The sequence below is a fragment of the Trachurus trachurus genome (assembly GCF_905171665.1).
Source record: "Trachurus trachurus genome assembly, chromosome: 22".
Lineage (NCBI taxonomy): Eukaryota > Metazoa > Chordata > Actinopteri > Carangiformes > Carangidae > Trachurus > Trachurus trachurus.
The window spans coordinates 19,908,960-19,929,882 of NC_139907.1; the positions used below are offsets into that span (position 1 = coordinate 19,908,960).

At 41.6% G+C, this 20,923-nt stretch overlaps 2 protein-coding genes across 2 annotated transcripts; both read left to right on the forward strand.

The window, feature by feature from the left end:
• Window positions 1-2,428: 2,428 nt before the first annotated feature.
• On the forward strand, window positions 2,429-9,255 carry LOC311005667 (alcohol dehydrogenase 1-like). The gene is made up of 6 exons (XM_083998175.1): window positions 2,429-2,475; window positions 3,788-3,889; window positions 5,340-5,481; window positions 7,345-7,432; window positions 7,657-7,876; window positions 8,898-9,255. The coding sequence occupies exons 1-6, from the start codon at window positions 2,458-2,460 to the stop codon at window positions 8,940-8,942; spliced, it is 615 nt and encodes a 204-aa protein (XP_083854301.1). The 5' UTR covers window positions 2,429-2,457; the 3' UTR covers window positions 8,943-9,255.
• Window positions 9,256-11,833: 2,578 nt separating this feature from the next.
• Window positions 11,834-20,011, forward strand: LOC311006074 (alcohol dehydrogenase 1-like). Its single transcript, XM_083998727.1, has 9 exons — window positions 11,834-11,986; window positions 13,278-13,379; window positions 14,448-14,589; window positions 16,429-16,516; window positions 17,345-17,564; window positions 17,700-17,960; window positions 19,295-19,427; window positions 19,555-19,693; window positions 19,804-20,011. The coding sequence occupies exons 1-9, from the start codon at window positions 11,969-11,971 to the stop codon at window positions 19,835-19,837; spliced, it is 1,137 nt and encodes a 378-aa protein (XP_083854853.1). The 5' UTR covers window positions 11,834-11,968; the 3' UTR covers window positions 19,838-20,011.
• Window positions 20,012-20,923: the final 912 nt, after the last annotated feature.

Genomic DNA, 20,923 nt, shown 5'->3' on the forward strand with positions numbered 1-20,923 from the left:
ATTATGCCCTATGTTCCCACAGCCCTATGTTCCCTCAGCCCTATGTTCCCTCATTTCTAACTTTTGTTGTCACTGAAAATTAGGCCCTATGTTCCCTCAGCCCTTTGGTCCCACCCATAGACTGTAAAAAGAATGGACGTAGCGTCCGTGACGTCACCCATTGGTTTAGGGGAGTCTGTTTTGTGCCGCTACTACGGGGGGTTGAGCCGCGCCATGTTGGATTCTACTTGCCATATTTGGAGCGGTGCGGCCGTTGGCCGGCCGAGGGCCCGCCCACTGGCCTCGTAGCAGCGGTCGCCGGACCTGTCACTCAACGGTTCTGCGCCCTAATTGGCCAGAACTTTAAACCTAATAACAGTAAAACGGTAGAGTTTAAAAAAAATTCACCCCCCTCAGAGTGTGTGCGGGGGTAGAAACTATCGGTTGAGACCAAAAAAATGAAATGTACCAGGCTGTAAATATGTTTTTTTAAGCTGTAAAATCGGCTATTTTAACATGGGGCTCAATTGGAGTTGCTCCCTTCTGGAGCCAGCCCCCAGCGACAGCCGAGGGGATTGCAGCTTTTTGAACGCGGAAGTGAGCTTCACTTCTCAGACCGACAACTGCCCCCTTGGTCCCACCATTGGTTGGGTTTAGGCAATGAAGAAAAGAGTTGGTTAAGTTTAGTAAAAAGACCAGGTAGAGGCTAGACAGGCCAGATAGGTAGAGTCCAGATAGGTAGAGAGAGTCCAGAGGGAACATAGGGCTGAGGGAACATAGGGCTGTGGGAACATAGGCACGCTCCCGTCTTGTAAACCCAAAACAATGACTGAAGCTGTTGTCAGGCAACAATCACCAGTAGGCTATCTGTTCTCAGGAAGAAATCACATTTAGCATCAGAGGAAATATACACCTCCATCATCACGACGCCTCACAGAACCTGTTACCATTGAGGCCATTAATTGGAAATGCAACACAATGGAATAACCTCTAATTTGCCTGGTCTCCGTCTACTAAATTAAAGCCTAGCTATCCAAGATCCTAGCCTCGCATCACCAGGCTCTTCAGAGAGGAGAAGAGCCTGGTTTCTGTTAACTCCGAATTTTGTCTGCATTCTGGTTCCTGTTTTCTAGCGGATCCGGAAATCCCCAAATTCACCAAAGTAAAATATGTTCACCAACATAAAACTTATAAAAAAGACATTTACTTCTACAATAAAAGCAAAAGGTTAACTTAAAGCAGAAGTGAGTGATCCGGTCGTTTTCGCTAATGCTGCGTTCCAGGCAGGCTTTTGAAATCATAAATTACAGCTTCAAGTCACAACTTACGACTTTGTAGCGTTCCAGGCAACCCACTCGTGTTTTTCCGACCTGTTTTACCGGTGAAAGTCACTATAACGGCCACTCGTAACTTCCGACCCGTGAAATCGTACCAGTACGTCTTTTTGTACAGTCTATGTACCAGATCGAACTGGTACGACGTCACAGGTCGGAAAAAAACGAGTTTCCTTGAACGCACCATAACAGTCCTCGTCCCTACGTCGCCACATTCACAGCGTTCCTTGGCTGCACACACAGCCCTGCATGCCGTTCTCTCTCCTCATTGGATAAAAACTGTAGGATACGATAAATGTTTTCTCCTCGACTCAGAGCAGAGCTGAGTGACTGACAGACCCGTGATTCAGACCAAACACTCTATGTAAGTGATTGCTGTCGGAAGATATAACTATTTAAGACTTATATTAACACAAATATATCACTCACTTCTGCTTTAATGGCTCGAGGACTTTCTTGTAAATTATTTTCCTTAAATAATTTTAATAGCTTGGTGCTTTTATTTTTGATGGAAAGGCCTGTCTCTCTCCATCCATGGATCCGGTTGCTTACCAAAACAGCGAGTTTTGGTCGGCCCCAGACTACCAAGATCCTCAGCCTCAGCAGCCTCTCCCCCACCATAGCCCTGCATCGTTACATCTCCTCCTGAACCCCAAAACATCTTCAAACATTCATCCTCATTTCTACAACCACTGCCAAAGAAATAATCTTACTCAATTGGAAAGACAGAACAAAACTATAAATAAAACATTGGGACAATCTGCTAACCGAACACTAGCTATAATCTGGAAAAATTTACATTCACCATAAAACACAATACCACCTGCTACAACAACACCTGTTTTTTCTCCTCTCTTCTTCTTTTTACTCCCAACAAATTCAACACCTCTTACCCCCCCCCCCCCCCTTTGTTTGTTTGTTCTGTTGCCCCTTGTCCCATGCTGTTCTGTACTTTTCTAACTGTCCTGCAATGTGTCCATAAAAAAGTAACTAGTAACAGTCTCAAAGTGTGCAGACAAACGAAGCACAGTCCCCGCCCATCTGTATGTTTGCCAAATTATTCCATACTTAAACAGTTAAGTTCCACACACTGTCATGTAGCTGCTGATCAACTCTTCTCTCACTCATCTTCTTTGCAGCAAAAATGGCTACAGCTGGCAAGGTGAGTATAATCCACCATGAGAGCATTTATTTACGTGGTATTTTTATGGCATTCCTACAGTAAGTGGTATATAGTATATGTGTGTGTGATCCTGTCATGTATACAATTCATATTTATGTATGAGGCTGATTTCGAGGCTTCGAGATAATCTCCCATGTTTCTTTTTTGCTTTTGCTCACCAAAATGTTTTAAAACATCAGATTAAATTTCATTTTGCCATCGAGCTCTCTGTCCACACTATCTTCGTAGATCTTAGTAGATCAGGCCTGTAGTCTTTCTTTCCCTCACCCTCTCTCAAGACATGAAACAACTTGCAGCTGTATAGCTGTTGGAAATAAAAGCTAGAATTCACCTTTTTTTGCACAATGGATTGGAGAGAAAACACTCTAATTCCACGACTTTGAACTTCAAGTGTTTGAACATTCATAGCGTATTTCTTGCAACAGAATGCAGCACTCACAAAGTGCAAGATTTACTGACAAGACATAGGTAAAACATTATCCTAATTATCCTAAAAAAAAATTAAAACACAATATTTCTCTTGCTTTTGTCAAAAAAAAAAAAAAAAAAGTCAAATACTAGACGATCTGACTGGGAGAGCCGATCCAGTGTTTGTTGATTCTGTTTTACTCATATTCAAAAATATTTAAAATGAAAAGCAAACTGCCTGAAAGCACTAATTATAAAACTGAGCATCACTTAAAGGGATAGTTCAACATTTTGGCAAAATGGCCCATTGCCATAATCTCTATAGTCATAGGTTTGTTACCATTATTTGTCGGTGTATGATATTTTTAGAACGGCCAAGCCGAGCCGTGATCTGCTCAGAGCTACGCTACGGAGGCTAATGGGATTTCTTGGTTTCCCTCATCAAACTCATCAAATACACAATCCAACAACTCCAAAATACTCTTGTGGACAAGTTGTGACCTGCACATTCACCACGCTATGGGATAATAACGGAACGTTACAAGACAGAGTTGTTTTCGAGGTAAGTGCAGAGACTGCTTGCAGAAAAACTGCCGGCAGGAACGAGCATCAGCTGTTATGCATGAATTTACCTCGAAAACAACTCTGTCTCATAATGTTCTGTTACTATCTCATAGCGTGGTGAATGTGCAGGTCACAACTTGTCCACGAGAGCGTTTTGGAGTTTCATAAAGTGAAATGTGAGAAGAAGGAATTAGCCTAAAGTATATGAAGTGTAGTTGAAGTTTGTGTTGTGATGTTGTGGTGCACTTTTCCAGCCTGGTATACAGTAGTTCTGACAGAGAGACAATTCATATGTCATGTTGGTCAATTTGCCCCCAAGGACATCAAGTGCAAGGCAGCAGTGGCCTGGGAGTTCAACAAGCCTCTAGTGATTGAGGAGATTGAGGTAGCTCCACCACAGGCCAACGAGGTCCGCATCAAGGTGAGAGACCGCTATGAAGACAAACACACAGCGTTGTTTAGTGTCAGGATTTTAGTTTAGTTATGCTTTGAATATCCATTTATTGACATCTTTCATATGAGTGCTAAATAATGTGGATTGTGTGAATATTAAAGTAGTGATAGTGAAGCAGAGTCTCTGCAGCCTGCACATTGAACTCCTTCCTGTCAGGACAAGAGATACTAGAACACTGGACCTCCTGCATGCTAATGCAAGGATGCATACAATGACATTGCCATCGCCCCGCTCTGCAACTCTGAACACAACCTAGTCCCGTTCACTCCAAAGTAAGCCCGCCTTTTCCGGGGAGCATACGTCAGTCCGACTGCCCAAAAGTCCGACGGCTCATTTCTCCGACTACCCATTCTACAGTGTTAAGGTTAGGTTTAGGGTAAGGTTAAGGGTTAGGGCTACTTAAGTCGGAGAAGTGGGAGGTCGGACTAATGGACGCAAAAATAAAGAAATATATGGTCGGAGAAATGGGTAGTCGGACAGACGCCATGCGCCCGCCTTTTCCCCCTTGTTCACAAAAGAAGGAGGATAAGGACTCCAGAGGCAGCAGAGGCACTTGTTCACACTTCCACTCCAAATTCAATTTTGTGTGTTTCGTTGCTCGACCCTCAGTGGGAGATGCTGTCATCCATCTACTGCAGCAAGCCCATAAACACTTGGATGGTGGTGGTGGCACAGTGAGAACCACAGTCCTTGATTTTTCCAATGCATTCAACACCATCCAGCCTGTGCTACTCAGTGATAAGCTGCAGGAAATGGGTGTCGATGTTCAATAGGAATTAGATCAGGGCTCATAGAAGGGCACTTCAGAGTAGTCCAATGTTTTGTTCTTAACCATTCTTGGGTGTCTCCTGACCTGCGTCTCAGACTGGGCTTTCTGACACTGGGCAGCACATTTCGCTCCAGAATGTCTTGAGATTTCATTGAACCCTGCACAGATAGATTCAAGACACCCTGCATGTGCCAAGGGAAGCAAAGCAGCCTCAGAACATACTGTAACTGAGCCTGATGTTTCACAATTAGTTACAGTACAGTGTTCTTTTCTTTGTATGCATTTTTGCATCTGTGTACGATGAGCTGATGTGACTTGCCAAAAAGCTCCAGTTTTGTCCCATTTGTCCACAAAACATCTGACAGAATGTCCTTTGTTCCTTTGCTTTGGTTAGTTTCAAGTAATTTCCGTGACAATTGGAATTTTCTTTCAACAACAATTTTGTCCACACCTGTATATTTTTACTCAAATTGTTTCTTTTTTATTCTCCATTTCGATGTACACTAGCTGCTTTAATGCTTGCTGCTGTGACACAATCATTTCCCAGTCTGCGATCAATAAAGTAGATCAGAATCTTAATCTTAATCTTTGTACTCCTCTCATGAGTTTGTCCCTGTAAATGTTTTCAGAGTTTCATCTTCATTGCAGATCGTGGCGACCTCAGTGTGCCATTCAGACCTGTACTGCCTTTTGGAGAATATGAATAAAGAGAATTTCCCAATCATTCTTGGGCATGAGGCAGCCGGTATCGTAGAAAGTGTCGGGCCTGGAGTCACTGAATTTCAGCCAGGTCAGTTTTCAGTTCTCTAACATTTGCATTAAGCTTTGGTTCTAAACTTAGAACTTGTTCTAAATGACAGCCCTCCTGAGCAGTACCTTTATGGCTCACTGTTAATTGCATGTTTTTGGCTTATTTGTGCATGTTATTTTTGCATTATTCTAAAAATCTGTGTATGAGACGGTCACATTTTAAAGGAGTCATCACCTGGTTTTTTATGTATCCAATCCCCCTTAAATTGCTTTGAATCAGTTCTTAAAACTTATTGGAAACATTTTTTTTTTTTTAATTCAAACATAGAGCTTGTTCTGACACTTTTTCATATGGCAACTTTCTCTCGTGAGAGTAGGCGCGAGGTTTTGACTGGTCCGGATGTTCATTGTATTAATATGTAATGAGGCGCGCATTGATTGGACGCAGGGAGGACAGAGCCGGAATGGTGGCTGGCCCAGTGGGCTACATGCAGGCTGTATTGGAAACCACATATGCTGCTCTATCGTGTACCGTAACCATGTTATAACTTAATAAAATAAAACAAAATTGTATCGGTTCATTGTAAAACATGTATTTATTGATGCAAATGTGGTGATTTCTGTACGTAGGCTACAGAGCCCCGGGGCAGAGCTGCTGCTGCTCTGTGTGAAGCTTCACTTTTCATTCAAACAAACTAATGCTACTGCCACAATTGTTAGATTTCATCAATGAGACAAAAATGTATCTCCTAAAAAGAATTTAACCAGTCGGCGGTAAACCTCTACAAACCTGCGGGTAAGTTAATTAACGACCGTTTCCTCCGCGGGCATGACAACGTAGTTTGACCGGTTAACGAGCAGCTGCAGGCGGGTTGCTGACGAGTCACTCTCCGCTCCTCTGCCTCGCTGGAGCTCCACTTCTCCCAACGCGAAGCAAACTTCTAAGCCGTCATTTGGATAAACTAACCGCACATTGGGGATCTAAACCCTTACTTTCTCGCATGAACAAATATTAAAACTTAATAAATTAACGACCCTTTCCTCCGGCGGCACGACGACGTTGTTATCGGCCGGCTAAACGAGCAGTGCAGGCGGGTTGAGGAGTCACTCCTCCTCTGGTGCTCACTGCAGCTGGCTGCACACTTCTCCCAACGCGGAGCTAACTTCTAAACAGCCGTCATCCGGATAAACTAACCGCACATTGGGGATCTAAACCCTTACTTTCTCGCATGAAAAAATATTAAAACTTAATAAATTAACGATAGTTTCTTTCGGCGGCATGACGATGTCGTTCGGCCAGGTAAACGAGCGCTGCAGGCGGGTTGAGGAGTCACTCCTCCGCTCCTCTGGTGCTTGCTGCAGCAGCTGGCTGCACCTCACTTCTCCCAACGTGGAGAAAACTTCTAAACAGCCGTCATTTGGATAAACTAACCGCACATTGGGGATCTAAACCCTTACTTTCTCGCATGAAAAATTATTAAAACTTAATAAAGTGACGAAATAACAGCGCTACAGTGGGAAATAAAACAACCCGTAATGGCGGTGCGGCAGAAGTCGGGGTGGTGGAAGAGAGGTGTGTTTATGAAAGCAGGCGCCACGGTGACGTCACCGTAGGCGCAGAATCAAAATCTCGTAATGTTGTGGTGTGCAGCCTCATGAGCTACTCTGGCTTAAACAAAGAGCCCAAACGAAAAAACTCAGCCACTTTCAAACCCCAGGTTTTCAGGCAAGTTTCCACTGAGGTCCAACACCAGTATACATGTTTTAACAAGGAAAAATGCGATTTCCGGGTGATGACTCCTTTAAAACTTTAGGTGATAAGGTGATGTTCTGTTCTCAAAGTTTCTAAAGTGGAAAATGTAGGCTATGTGACGATGCTACATTGTTATTGTTTTTTCTCCAGGTGATGAGGTGATTCCTCTGTTCGTCTCCCAGTGTAGAGAATGTCGCTTCTGTAAGAGTCCCAAGACCAACCTTTGTAAAAACTCATGGTGAGCCTCATAATCATCAGCTGCTGTCAACCATTCAATTTCCTCCTTATTGTCAGATTTGTTTGTACAATTATAGGGCATGTATTATGTATTATAAGGAAATGGTGGCATCCCAGACTTTCAGCTTTAAGGGGAATTGCATCAATCCCAAAACTATCAATTCAATGCACAGGTTTACAGTAGCTGCAGATGTTATTTTTATTTTAGTAACCTTTTCCTTTCAGGGCTGCTGGTCGACCTGATGCGATGGCACCGAAAGACTTCAGGCTCACCTGTAAGGGGAAGAAAATTCAGCAGTTTTTGGGCACCAGCACCTTCTCTGAGTACACTGTGGTGAACCAGATCGCTGTGACCAAGATCGACCCTTCTGCCCCTCTGGACAAAGTCTGTCTCATCGGCTGTGGAATTTGTACTGGATATGGAGCAGCAGTTAATACTGCTAAGGCGTGCAGGTTTTACTTTGAACATGATTATTAATACTAGATTAAAACAACTGTGTGGGACTAATTTTGTCTTTGACAAATTAACTCAAAATTATTTACCAGATTCGAAAGTTTAGTAAGTGCTTAAAGGTGTACAGAAAAGAAAATTGAATTTAAGCCCACTCTGGGTCATAAAATTAGTGTAATAACTCATCTTTCAGACGTTGTAGGCCAAACTTTGTGCAAAATTCTATTTTTGAGTAAATCCGGGATGAAAGTGTGTATTTTTTTTTTCGCATTGGATAATGCAGGCGCACGGATTATACGTCAGCCTGTACACGATTCACCAGCCACTGATATTGGGTCCGTCATCCGTCATTCAAACGTCTGAGACACGCACACACACACGGAGCTCGGGCTCGCCCCAAGCTTTGAATATCCCACCCGCTCGATAACGACCAATCAAATTCGTTTTCCTTACTCGGGTAAACTCGTGTTGCAGCTCGTGACAACTCGGCGCGACAAACAGGACAAACGGCCATTTCTGTACACCTTTAAGGCAGACAAAACCTGTCAATATACCTGTATGGAGAATCAGTAAGACCATCTTAAAGGTGTACAGAAATGGCCGTTTGTCCTGTTTGTCGCGCCGAGTTGTCTAGACATAAAAAAGAGAAATCCTTGTCCTCAAAAATAGTTTAACCCTCAGATCAGTGCTCCATAGTTATCGGTCTTTGCATGTGTTTTCAAGAACCATATTCTAACATATTTATCAAATCTCGGATGACACTTAACACAGACTTTAAGACTTTTAAACTACATCTGACTTGACTTTATTCCCTTTGGACTGAGCGTGCTGACTTGACCACAACAACAACATTAAAGGGACATTGAAACGAACATAACACTGGACACTTTCCATGTATTTTTTTTATTTTATTTTCCATACAGGTCAATACAGCCAAGCTGACTGTATCCTGTGGCTCCATTTATGATAATGTGTCATTTTCTCTCTCTCTCTGCCACTTTAACCCTCCTGCTAGGAACCTGTCCCTGGTCCATATCTCATACTACCCTGTGGCGCTTAGTGGGTTACACTTCACATGCCAATATGTCACGGCAGCTGCGGTGTCCTGCTGAAAACTGGAAAGCTGTGGAGAAGAGAGCTGGGGCTGGACCAGGGGATCGAGCTGCCGTGTGCCGAGAGACAGCTGCTGAAAGCCTGCAGCTCTGAGAGCCAGGTAGCATGTTGCTGCTGGAGGAATCAACACACACCGGGCCACTGCACCGTGATTTGCGCCGGCGTCAGTGCGGTTACTGCGAATCACGCGAGATTTGGACGGACCAGGAAGAGGAGCTTCGAGAAGCTTCCGCTACAAACAAGCTTAAAATATAGACTTTTTTAATTTTTTTCGGGACAATTACGCAATTTGGGGCTTCAGCACAAGACGGACATTACATACGAGCATCATGGAGGTATTTGGATGTTTTTTTGTGTGTGTTTTTTTATGAAGAGCTCTGGTGTCCCTTTGCAACCGTTGCATTGAAATGCACTGCTACGCCAAGACCCCCTGTAACTCAGAGAAGGGACGGTGGACTCTGAAAATTCTTCCAGCCCTTAGTCAACATGAGGGTGAGTAGATAATGAGCGAAATATCATTCTAGGGTGAACTATCCCTTTAAAGGCAACTGGACCATCTGTCACAGAGGAAGACTCCTGTCCTGCAGTGTGTGAGCCCCACACTGCTGTCAGAGGATTCTGACACATGAACAGTGAACACACACCTTTTTTGTATTTTTAGGTTAGGGTCTTGTCCTTGTGATTGATATTTTAAATGGTTCAAATCATACAGTAGATGACCTTGTACTTTTGCATTGCTTATTGAAGTAGATCAAATTTTTTTTAAAATAAATTCATGTTGTCAAACATTAACATGGGCTAGTCCAGTTCTGTTATTAGGTAAATTCTCAGTGATCCTAGTGGTCTGTTAGGAAAGTGTAATCTTGAAATTGAATGATGATGTCATATTTCAATGTTTAAATATTTTAATGAAATGTTACAACATTACCTTGTGGATTTTTTTTTTCAAAGCATGTTATTGAGTCCCTAAGTATTGTCATTCTGGAAACATTAAAAATTTTCAGCTGTTACCCTTTGCAAGAATATTTGAGCATAATGTTGTAGCAATGTTTTCATTTGTAACATTGTAAGAAGGTTATCAAAAATCATTCTTGGGATGTTTTTAGAGAACGTTCCTCCAGAACGTTCTGTGAACTTAAAGAAAACTTCCCACTAAGAACATCATTAAAACAGTAGCGTATAATGTTATAGCAATGTTTTCATTCAACATTTTAAGAAGGTTATCACAAAATATTTTTAGGATGTTTTTAGAAAACGTTCCTCCAGAACATTCTGGGAACTTAAAAAAAACTTCCCACTAAGAACATCATTAAAACATTAGGGTATAATGTTATAGCAACATTTTCATTCAACATTTTAAGAAGGTTATCACAAAACATTTTTAGGATGTTTTTAGAGAACGTTCCTCCAGAACATTCTGGGAACTTAAAGAAAACTTCCCGCTAAAAACAGAATTAAAACATTAGGGTATAATGTTATAGCAATGTTTTCTTTCAACATTTAAAGAAGGTTATCACAAAATATTCTTAGGATGTTTTCAGAGAATGTTCCTCCAGAACGTTCTGGGAACTTAAAGAAAACTCCCCGCTAAAAACATCATTTAAACATTAGGGTATAATGTTATAGCAATGTTTTCTTTCAACATTTTAAGAAGGTTATCACAAAATATTCTTAGGATGTTTTCAGAGAATGTTCCTCTAGAACGTTCTGGGAACTTAAAGAAAACTTCCCGCTAAAAACATTCTAACAACATTATAGGTAACATTGTCAGAATGTTTTTAGAACAAAAAATTTCTAGCTGGGTTGTCTGGTCTCCGTCTACTAAATTAAAGCCTAGCTATCCAAGATCCTAGCCTCGCATCACCAGGCTCTTCAGAGAGGAGAAGAGCCTGGTTTCTGTTAGGCTAACTCCGAATTTTGTCTGCATTCTGGTTCCCGTTTTCTAGTGGATCCGGAAATCCCCAAATTCACCAAAGTAGAAGTGTTCACCAACATAATACCTATAAAGACATTTACTTGTAATACAATAAAAGCAAAAGTTTAACTTAATGGCTCGAGGACTTTCTTGTAAATTATATTACTTAAAGCCCCAGTACGGAGCTTTTAACTGGATACGCAGAAGTCTCTGGTTTCTGCTGATGTGTCTCTGTTACCTACAACAGCAAATGAGCCCATCAGTGTAAAGATACGCTATTTCTAAGTAATCTAATTTTATACCTCTGGAAGGCATGGTCAGGTCGGACCACTGATGAAACGATACGAATAGATACATTACGCTGCAAAAAAAAAAAAAAAGCAATTCCCGTCTTCTTTCTGACGTTTCCAAAACAAATCTACACGCGCCGGCCAGACAAACGTCTTCATGGCAGTGGGAAATGCAGTCTTCATTCCGTCGATTTCGTCCACAGGGGCCGCCAAAATCAACACTAAATGAAAAGTCTGTACAGGGGCTTTAAATTAAAAAGATTCAATGCATTTTAATAGCTTGGTGCTTTTATTTTGAAGGCCTGTCTCTCTCGCCCTGAATCCGGTTGCTTACCAAAACAGTGAGTCAACGGCCCAAGATCCTCTCTCTCTATGAACCCTAAAACATCTTCAAACAATCATCCTCATTTCCACAACCACTGCCAAAGAAATAATCTTACTCAATTGGAAACACAGAATAAAACTATCAATAAAACATTGGTACAATCTGCTAACCGAACACTAGCTACCCCCCCCCCCCCCCCCCCCCCCCCCCCCCCCCTTTGTTTGTTTGTTCTGTTGCCCCTTGTCCCATGCTGTTCTTTACTTGTCTAACTGTCCTGCAATGTGTCCATAAAAAAGTAACTAGTAACAGTCTCAAAGTGCAGACAAACAAAGCACAGTCCCCGCCCATCTGTATGTTTGCTAAATTATTCCATACTTAAACAGTTAAGTTCCACATGTAGCTGCTGATCAACTCTTCTCTAGCTCATCTTCTTTGCAGCAAAAATGGCTACAGCTGGCAAGGTGAGTATAATCCACCATGAGAGTTATGTGGTATTTTTATGGCATTCCTACAGTATGTGGTGTATATGTGTGTGTGATCCTGTCATGTAGCTATACAATTCATATTTATGTATGAGGCTGATTATGAGGCTGGATGGATGAGTATAATATCTTGTTTATGCTATGAATAAATGTTACAATGTTGTGTAATGTGTGCATAAACACACAAATTTACACGAAGAATTGTACCAAAAACAAAGTTGAAATCTTCACTTTAGTGTTGTAATGAAAATATGTAATTGTCATGTAACAGCTTAGTTTATCTTTGAAATACTAAGGGCCTGATTTACTAAAGGTTTGCGTGTGTAAAAATGTGAGCAGACTTGATAGCATGCACAAACACATGTTGAAGCTGATCTACTACAAAGACAGTGGGCAGCACCTGCTGCTCAACACTGGTCAGAGCATCTCTTGCTGAGGTTTTATGATAAACCAAATTTTCTTTTGTTCCTCGCCTTATCTTCTCATCTTCTCTTCACTTCATCTGTTCTCTTCTTGTTTCACCAACCACATTTACTTTCTCACAGATAATCTCCCATGTTTCTTCTTTGCTTTTGCTCAACAAAATGTTTATTTGCCCCTCTCTATTAATCCATCAGATCAAATTTCATTTTGCCATCGAGCTCTCTGTCCACACTATCTTCGTAGATCTTAGTAGATCAGGCCTGTAGTCTTTCTTTCCCTTACCCTCTCTCAAGACATGAAACAACTTGCAGCTGTATAGCTGTTGGAAATAAAAGCTAGAATTCACCTTTTTTTGCACAATGGATTGGAGAGAAAACACTCCCACGACTTTGAACTTCAAGTGTTTGAACATTCATAGCGTATTTCTTGCAACAGACTGCAGCACTCACCGAGTGCAAGATTTACTGACAAGACATAGGTAAAACATTATCCTAAAAAAAATTAAGACATAATATTTCTCTTGCTTTTGTTAAAGAAAAAAAAAAGTCAAATACTAGACGATCTGATTGGGAGAGCCAGTCCAGTGTTTGTTGATTCTGTTTTATTCATATTCAAAAATATTTAAAATGAAAAGCAAACTGCCTGAAAGCACTTATTATAAAACTGAGTATCACTTAAATGGATAGTTCAACATTTTGGCAAATTGGCTAAAGTATATGAAGTGTTTGAAGTTCAACAACTAGTTGAAGTTTGCGTTGTGATGTTGTGGTGCACTTTTCCAGCCTGGTATACAGTAGTTCTGACAGAGAGACAATTCATATGTCATGTTGGTCAATTTGCCCCCAAGGTCATCAAGTGCAAGGCAGCAGTGGCCTGGGAGTTCAACAAGCCTCTAGTGATTGAGGAGATTGAGGTAGCTCCACCACAGGCCAACGAGGTCCGCATCAAGGTGAGAGACCGCTATGAAGACAAACACACAGCGTTGTTTAGTGTCAGGATTTTAGTTTAGTTATGCTTTGAATATATATTTATTGACATATTTCATATTAGTGCTAAATAATGTGGATTGTGTGAATATTAAAGTAGTGATAGTGAAGGAGAGTCTCTGCAGCCTGCACATTGAACTCCTTGCTGTCAGGACAAGAGATAATAGAACTGGACCTCCTTTTCCCCCTTGTTCACAAAAGAAGGAGGATATGGACTCCCATAAACACTTGGATGGTGGTGGTGGCACAGTGAGAACCACAGTCCTTGATTTTTCCAATGCATTCAACACCATCCAGCCTGTGCTACTGAGTGATAATAAGCTGCAGGTGATGGGTGTCGATGTTCAATAGGAATTAGATCAGGGCTCATAGAAGGGCACTAGAGTAGTCCAATGTTTTGTTCTTAACCATTCTTGGGTGTCTCCTGACCTGCGTCTCAGACTGGGCTTTCTGACACTGGGCAGCACATTTCGCTCCAGAATGTCTTGAGATTTCATTGAACCCTGCACAGATAGATTCAAGACACCCTGCATGTGCCAAGGGAAGCAAAGCAGCCTCAGAACATAACTGAGCCTGATGTTTCACAATTAGTTACAGTACAGTGTTCTTTTCTTTGTATGCTTCATTTTTGCATCTGTGTACGATGAGCTGATGTGACTTGCCAAACAGCTTCAGTTTTGGATCAAAAAGCTCCAGTTTTGTCCCATTTGTCCACAAAACATCTGACAGAATATCCTATCCTATTCCTTTGCTTTGGTTAGTTTCAAGTAATTTCAGTGACAATTGTGGGTTTTTCTTTCTTTATCAGAAGGGTACCAACAATTTTGTCCACGCCTGTATATTTTTACTCAAATTGTTTCTTTTTTATTCTCTCTTTTCTATGTAGTACACTCTTTTAATGTTTGCTGCTGTGACACAATCATTTCCCAGTCTGCGATCAATAAAGTAGATCAGAATCTTAATCTTCATCTTTGTACTCCTCTCATGAGTTTGTCCCTGTAAATGTTTTCAAAGTTTCATCTTCATTGCAGATCGTGGCGACCTCAGTGTGCCATTCAGACCTGTACTGCCTTTTGGAGAATATGAATAAAGAGAATTTCCCAATCATCCTTGGGCATGAGGCAGCCGGTATCGTAGAAAGTGTCGGGCCTGGAGTCACTGAATTTCAGCCAGGTCAGTTTTCAGTTCTCTAACATTTGCATTAAGCTTTGGTTCTAAACTTAGAACTTGTTCTAAATGACAGCCCTCCTGCACATTTATGGCTCACTCTCAATTGCATGTTTTTGGCTTATTTGTGCCATTCTGGCCATACCTCTTTTTGCATTATTCTAAAAGTCTGTGTATGAGACGGTCACAAGAGAACATTGGGCCTCATTCACCAATATCTTCTTAAGAATCTTCTTAGATTCTTTCTTAAGTTGTTCTTAAGAAGTTCCTTAAGAAAACCCTACATCAGATTCATCAACGCGTTCGTAAGCCTCAGAATTGTTCGCAGCTGTGTTCTTATGCCATCTCCTGGTAAGTTGAGGGCGTGTGCCAGGTGAGTCTAATTAACATAGGATTAGCATAGGTAACGGCCCCATCAATGCCCATAAAAGGGCATGAGACTGCAGGGCCGTGTGCAAACAGCACCCACAGGCACTGAGCAGAGAAGGTGAAGTGAGAAAGAAAGTTGAAATGCTCAAATGAAAATCTGGGAAGGAGCACCAGACTCCAAACGTAAAAAGAACTTAAGTAGTGAAGTGGCGCTACTGCGGCAGGAATGAAACAAAGAAACAAACAAAAGGCTTATATTTAGTTTAAACTTTATATTTTTATATTTATATTTAGTAGCGTCAGCAGTGGATGCAGCTCTTCGATTGTTATCAGAGAGACCACACACTCACGTGTGCCATCATAAATATCATCATATTATCACATATGAAAAAAAAAACAGTTGTGTGTAGTGTGAACACTTACAGTAAGTGCACTGTTACAGCCCGCAATTAGGAAAAAAAAAATCATATCGGCAGCTGTATGTTGCACACAACAACAAACAACACTCCCCCCCCCCAAAAAAAAACGAGAAAAAAAACTGATATGAATAAAGTGTCTATAATGTTTTTTTAAGAAACTGCAATGATTTGTGAATTATTATTATTAAAGCAGAAGTAAGTGGTCCGGTCGTTTTCGCTAATGCTGCGTTCCAGGCAGGCTTTTGAAATCGTAAATTACAGCTTCAAGTCACAACTTACGACTTTGTAGCGTTTCAGGCAACCCACTCGTGTTTTTCCGACCTGTTTTACCGGTTAAAGTCACTATAACGGCCACTCGTAACTTCCGACCGGTGAACTCGTACCAGATCGAACTGGTACCACTTCACGGTCGGAAAAAATACGAGTTTCCTTGAACACACCATAACAGTCCTCGTCCCTACGTCACCACATTCACGGCGTCCCTTGGCTGCACACACAGCCCTGCATGCCGTTCTCTCTCCTCATTGGATAAAAACTGTAGGATACGATAAATGTTTTCTCTTCGGCTCAGAGCAGAGCAGAGGGACTGAGAGACCCGTGTTTCAGTCCAAGATATAACTATTTAAGACTTATATTAACACAAATATATCACTTACTTCTGCTTTAATATATGATTATTAAAAACATCATAAAAGATAAGAAAATAATTCTTATTTAAATCATATAATGTCATACAACTGCAGAACAAAAGAAAACGCTATAATCGGTTATTTTTGCAGAAGTCTCAGCACTTAAAAGTGCGTAAGTATACTCCTGACTGTTCTTAGATTTTGTTCTTAGTTAAGAACAAATTCTGGATAAGAAAACATTCATGAATGCCACAATCTTCGTAAAAACTTCGTAAGTAGGACTTAAGAACAGATTTGTTCTTAAGAACGGTTTGTGAATGAGGCCCATTGTTTTAAAACTTTAGGTGATAAGGTGATGTTCTGTTCTCAAAGTTTCTAAAGTGGAAAATGTATGTGACGATGCTACATTGTTATTGTTTTTTCTCCAGGTGATAAGGTGATTCCTCTGTTCGTCTCCCAGTGTAGAGAATGTCGCTTCTGTAAGAGTCCCAAGACCAACCTTTGTAAAAACTCATGGTGAGCCTCATAATCATCAGCTGCTGTCAACCATTCAATTTCCTCCTTATTGTCAGATTTGTTTGTACAATTATAGGGCATGTATTATGTATTATAAGGAAATGGTGGCATCACAGACTTTCAGCTGTAAGGGGACGCTTCGCGTCGGGCCGAACGACGCCCCTTAGCCGTGGTATAATGAGCATATACCACGGCCTGTCGTGATATATTGCTTAATTATACAACAGTTAGTTCCGACCAGAGCGATAGATATAACAGAGTGGCGACACTCCCATAGGACTCCGTTGTAAAAAATGGCGGGCCGACTTCCGGGTTATGGAGCCCTCAATAGTTCCAAACATTCCTCCCGCGGCGCTGGACCACGTCTGTTTCTATGGCTGCACAGCAAGAAACTACTGAGCTACGTTGATGAAATACCGACCAATTTTAAGTCATAAAGTGGTAATAATCTTTCCCAAGTACAGTAACCATGTTGACTTAAAGGGACAACGAGGAGTTTCTATTCGGGTATAAAAAAGTCTCACGTTAATGTGGATGAATCTCCGCTACCCACACTTGTTAATGGGCCCATTTTCTATAAATATATCGTTCTGTCTCTATCGTTATTTTGTTATTATTAGTGGTGGCGGAGATGCTGGTCGAGCCGACCAGCGTTTTTTACTTTCGGTTTCGCAACGAGTCATGAGAATAACGCAGCTGAATCGCCGTTTATGGTCGGAACTACGACGGTATGTGAACCTCTTTGAACCTCTGACTTTAATTCTTGATGAATGAAAACATGAGTCTGTCTCGTGTGATATTGCTTAATTAGTAACCTTTTCTTTTCAGGTCTGCTGGTCGACCTGATATGATGGCACCGAAAGACTCCAGGCTCACCTGTAAGGGGAAGAAAATTCAGCAGTTTTTGGGCACCAGCACCTTCTCTGAGTACACTGTGGTGAACCAGATCGCTGTGACCAAGATCGACCCTTCTGCCCCTCTGGACAAAGTCTGTCTCCTCGGCTGTGGGATTTGCTCTGGATATGGAGCAGCAGTTAATACTGCTAAGGTTAGTGTGTATTGGTGTTGGCTTGATCAGTATTGTTCGATTTAACATCAGAATAGAACATTGTATGCTGTGTGGTGTTTTTAAAGAAATATAGTATATAACGTGCCATGCTGACCAAAGACTCTATTACCAAAGGTTGAACCAGGCTCCACCTGTGCTGTGTTTGGTCTGGGAGCTGTGGGTTTGGCTGCAGTCATGGGCTGCAAGGCTGCAGGAGCCCAAAGGATTTTTGCTGTTGACTTAAATCCAGACAAGTTTGAGAAGGCCAAGGAGTTTGGTGCAACCGATTTTGTGAACCCCAAGGATCACGATAAACCCATCAGCCAAGTGCTGGCTGAGATGACTGGTGGAGGAGTGGACTTTTCCCTGGAGTGTGTGGGGAATGTGGAAGTCATGGTGAGACCAATTTGATTTAGAGTGTAAAGTTGTTACCTAACAATATAAAAAAAAAAAATCAAAGTCACTTGCCTTTTCCAAGTAGTTATTGAATAATAGCCAAGGGGGCAGTTGTGGATCTGAGAAGTGAAGCTCACTTCCGCGTTCAAAAAACTGCAATCCCCCCGGCTTCCTCTGGGGGCTGGTGTCAGAAGGGAGCAATCCCCATAGACCCCCATGTTAAAATTGCCGATTTTACATCCTCAGTAAACATGTTAAAGGGATAGTTCACCCTAGAATGATATTTCGCTCATTATCTACTCACCCTCATGTTGACTAAGGGCTGGAAGAATTATCAGAGTCCACCGTCCCTTCTCTGAGTTACAGGGGGTCTCGGCGTAGCAGTGCATTTCAATGCAACGGTTGCAAAGGGACACCGGAGCTCTTCGTAAAAAAACACACACAAAAAAACATCCAAATACCTCCATGATGCTCGTATGTAATGTCCGTCTTGTGCTGAAGCCCCAAATTGCGTAATTGTCCCGAAAAAAATTAAATAAGTCTATATTTTAAGCTTGTTTGTAGCGGAAGCTTCTCGAAGCTCCTCTTCCTGGTCCGTCCAAAGAGAAGCTTCCGCTACAAACAAGCTTAAAATATAGACTTATTTAATTTTTTTCGGGACAATTACGCAATTTGGGGCTTCAGCACAAGACGGACATTACATACGAGCATCATGGAGGTATTTGGATGTTTTTTTGTGTGTGTTTTTTTACGAAGAGCTCCGGTGTCCCTTTGCAACCGTTGCATTGAAATGCACTGCTACGCCGAGACCCCCTGTAACTCAGAGAAGGGACGGTGGACTCTGATAATTCTTCCAGCCCTTAGTCAACATGAGGGTGAGTAGATAATGAGCGAAATATCATTCTAGGGTGAACTATCCCTTTAAAAGCCTGGTGTCAGAACGTTTTTTTTTCTCAATCGATAGTTTCTACCCCCGCACACACTCTGAGGGGGGTGAATTTTTTTTAAACTCTACCGTTTTACTGTTATTAGGTTAAAACTCTGGCCAATTAGGGCGCGGAAATGTTGAGTGACAGGCCCGAGCAGCTCCGTGGACAGCTGCTTCTAGGCCAGTGGGCGGGTTCTCGGCCGGCCAATCCAACATGGCGCTGTTCAGGCCGCCATATTTGAGTCACAAAAACGACTCCCCAAAACCAATGGGTGACGTCACGGACGCTACGTCCATTCTTTTTACAGTCTATGATAATAGCTCATAATGATTCACTGGTCAGAGATTTGAAACTGCATCCCTCTGTTAAGCCACCACTGATATTGTGTTGTTTCTCCTCATGTAGCGCAGCGCTTTTGAGTCCTGTATTCCCAGCTGGGGAGTCAGTGTGATTGTTGGCTGGACAAACTTGCAAGACGTGTCAACCCGACCTGTCCAGCTGCTCGCTGGGCGCACATGGAAGGGCTCCAGATTTGGAGGTGACACAAATGACAACCAACCACTAACTAATGAATCTCTTTGGTCTTTTGTCCTGCAATCATTTAGCTTGTTGACTTCTAAATAAGATGGTGCTTTTATTTCATTTTTGTGCTTGTTTTAACTCAGGCTTCAAGGGGAAGGATGGTGTGTCTCAGATGGTTAAAGCCTACATGGACAAGAAGATTAAAGTGGATGAGTTCATCACTCACAACATGACTTTGGACCAGATCAATGACGCCATTGAACTGATGCAGCAGAGCAAATGGTACACTGACGCTACAACACTTACCTCAATATTACCAACTCTTTAATAAATGTATTAGCAGTAATAATATGTGACGGTCTGCTCAGTTTGATTTTTTCTCTTTTCTGCAGCATCCGGGCAATCCTGAGCTTTTCTCCACAGTGAAACCACTGTGTTGCTTTCAATGGCGCCAAAGTAATTCAGGACTGTACCACTTCATTTCACAGATTTTCTACATAATATAATGTGTATTATGCAGATTATGAGTTTGAGAATTATCTGCAGTGTTACCACACATGTCAAGAATGTTTATGTAGTAAAATAAATGCTATAAACAGACACACCCCGTCTGTTTCTTTGTTTGTTATCTGGTTTGATTGTGTTGTGGGTGGCAGATTAATGATGCCTGTGGATATCTATGAAACTAGAATGACACTCATTACAGCCAGGGACAAACATTTTCTTTCCCCAGACCATTGGCCTTAAAAAATAAATCTATATGTGAATATACATGATATCTCTTTTCAAATTATTCTGCAAAAGTAGCAGCATATCCTCATATTGTAGAGCTCTGGTTGTCTCTCATCAACAATGTGTAATAGCAGAATCATGACTGTTCACTGAGTCATAAAGGTTATTTTTCTTTTCTTTTATTCGATTAGCAAAATTGAAAACACTTCTACAAAATGAGAACATTTTCTTTCATAGCAGCAAAATACTTTTCCTATTTGGATTATTGTGAATTATCCATATAAAACCACTGGGGTCTCAAAACAGGAATTAAATTAAGAGACATTATTTTTACTTGGCAGTGCATATACTGTATATTTGATTGCTTTTTATATTTATACAACCTTGCATGTGCTCGGCAAAAACTTCATCATGCACTGATAAAGAGCTGATCTGACCTCCCAGGTACATGTGCTCACGTGTCCATTGTAGGTGGACTATAAGACCCCATGTGCAATAAGCTGTAATGAACTGTGTTGTGAGTGACACCCTTATATAAGAACCAGCAATAAACTATCAGCAATTTGTGCTACAGTAGCTCAGTAGCTATCAGTGCTCATAACATTATGGCTAGGTGGTCTATATACAGACATACTATATATGACCTCTGTTGAAAGACATGAAGGAGGAAATGAGCACTGTGTAAACACGGAAGATCAGCAGCATTGTCAGGACACGCGGGCCAGCCCTCAGGGGCTGGGCCCTTCTTTGTGATTGGTTTAGTCCTTGATAAGACTTGTA

What these genes read in the sequence shown, in the direction of transcription:
- LOC311005667 (XM_083998175.1), top strand. An exon ending in AGTCACTGAATTTCAGCCAG is followed by an intron (nt 5,482 to 7,344) that starts GTCAGTTTTCAG and finishes TTTTTTCTCCAG; the next exon opens with GTGATGAGGTGATTCCTCTG. An exon ending in CAGCAGTTAATACTGCTAAG is followed by an intron (nt 7,877 to 8,897) that starts GCGTGCAGGTTT and finishes CCCTCCTGCTAG; the next exon opens with GAACCTGTCCCTGGTCCATA.
- LOC311006074 (XM_083998727.1), top strand. An exon ending in TGGGGAATGTGGAAGTCATG is followed by an intron (nt 17,961 to 19,294) that starts GTGAGACCAATT and finishes CTCCTCATGTAG; the next exon opens with CGCAGCGCTTTTGAGTCCTG. An exon ending in GAAGGGCTCCAGATTTGGAG is followed by an intron (nt 19,428 to 19,554) that starts GTGACACAAATG and finishes GTTTTAACTCAG; the next exon opens with GCTTCAAGGGGAAGGATGGT.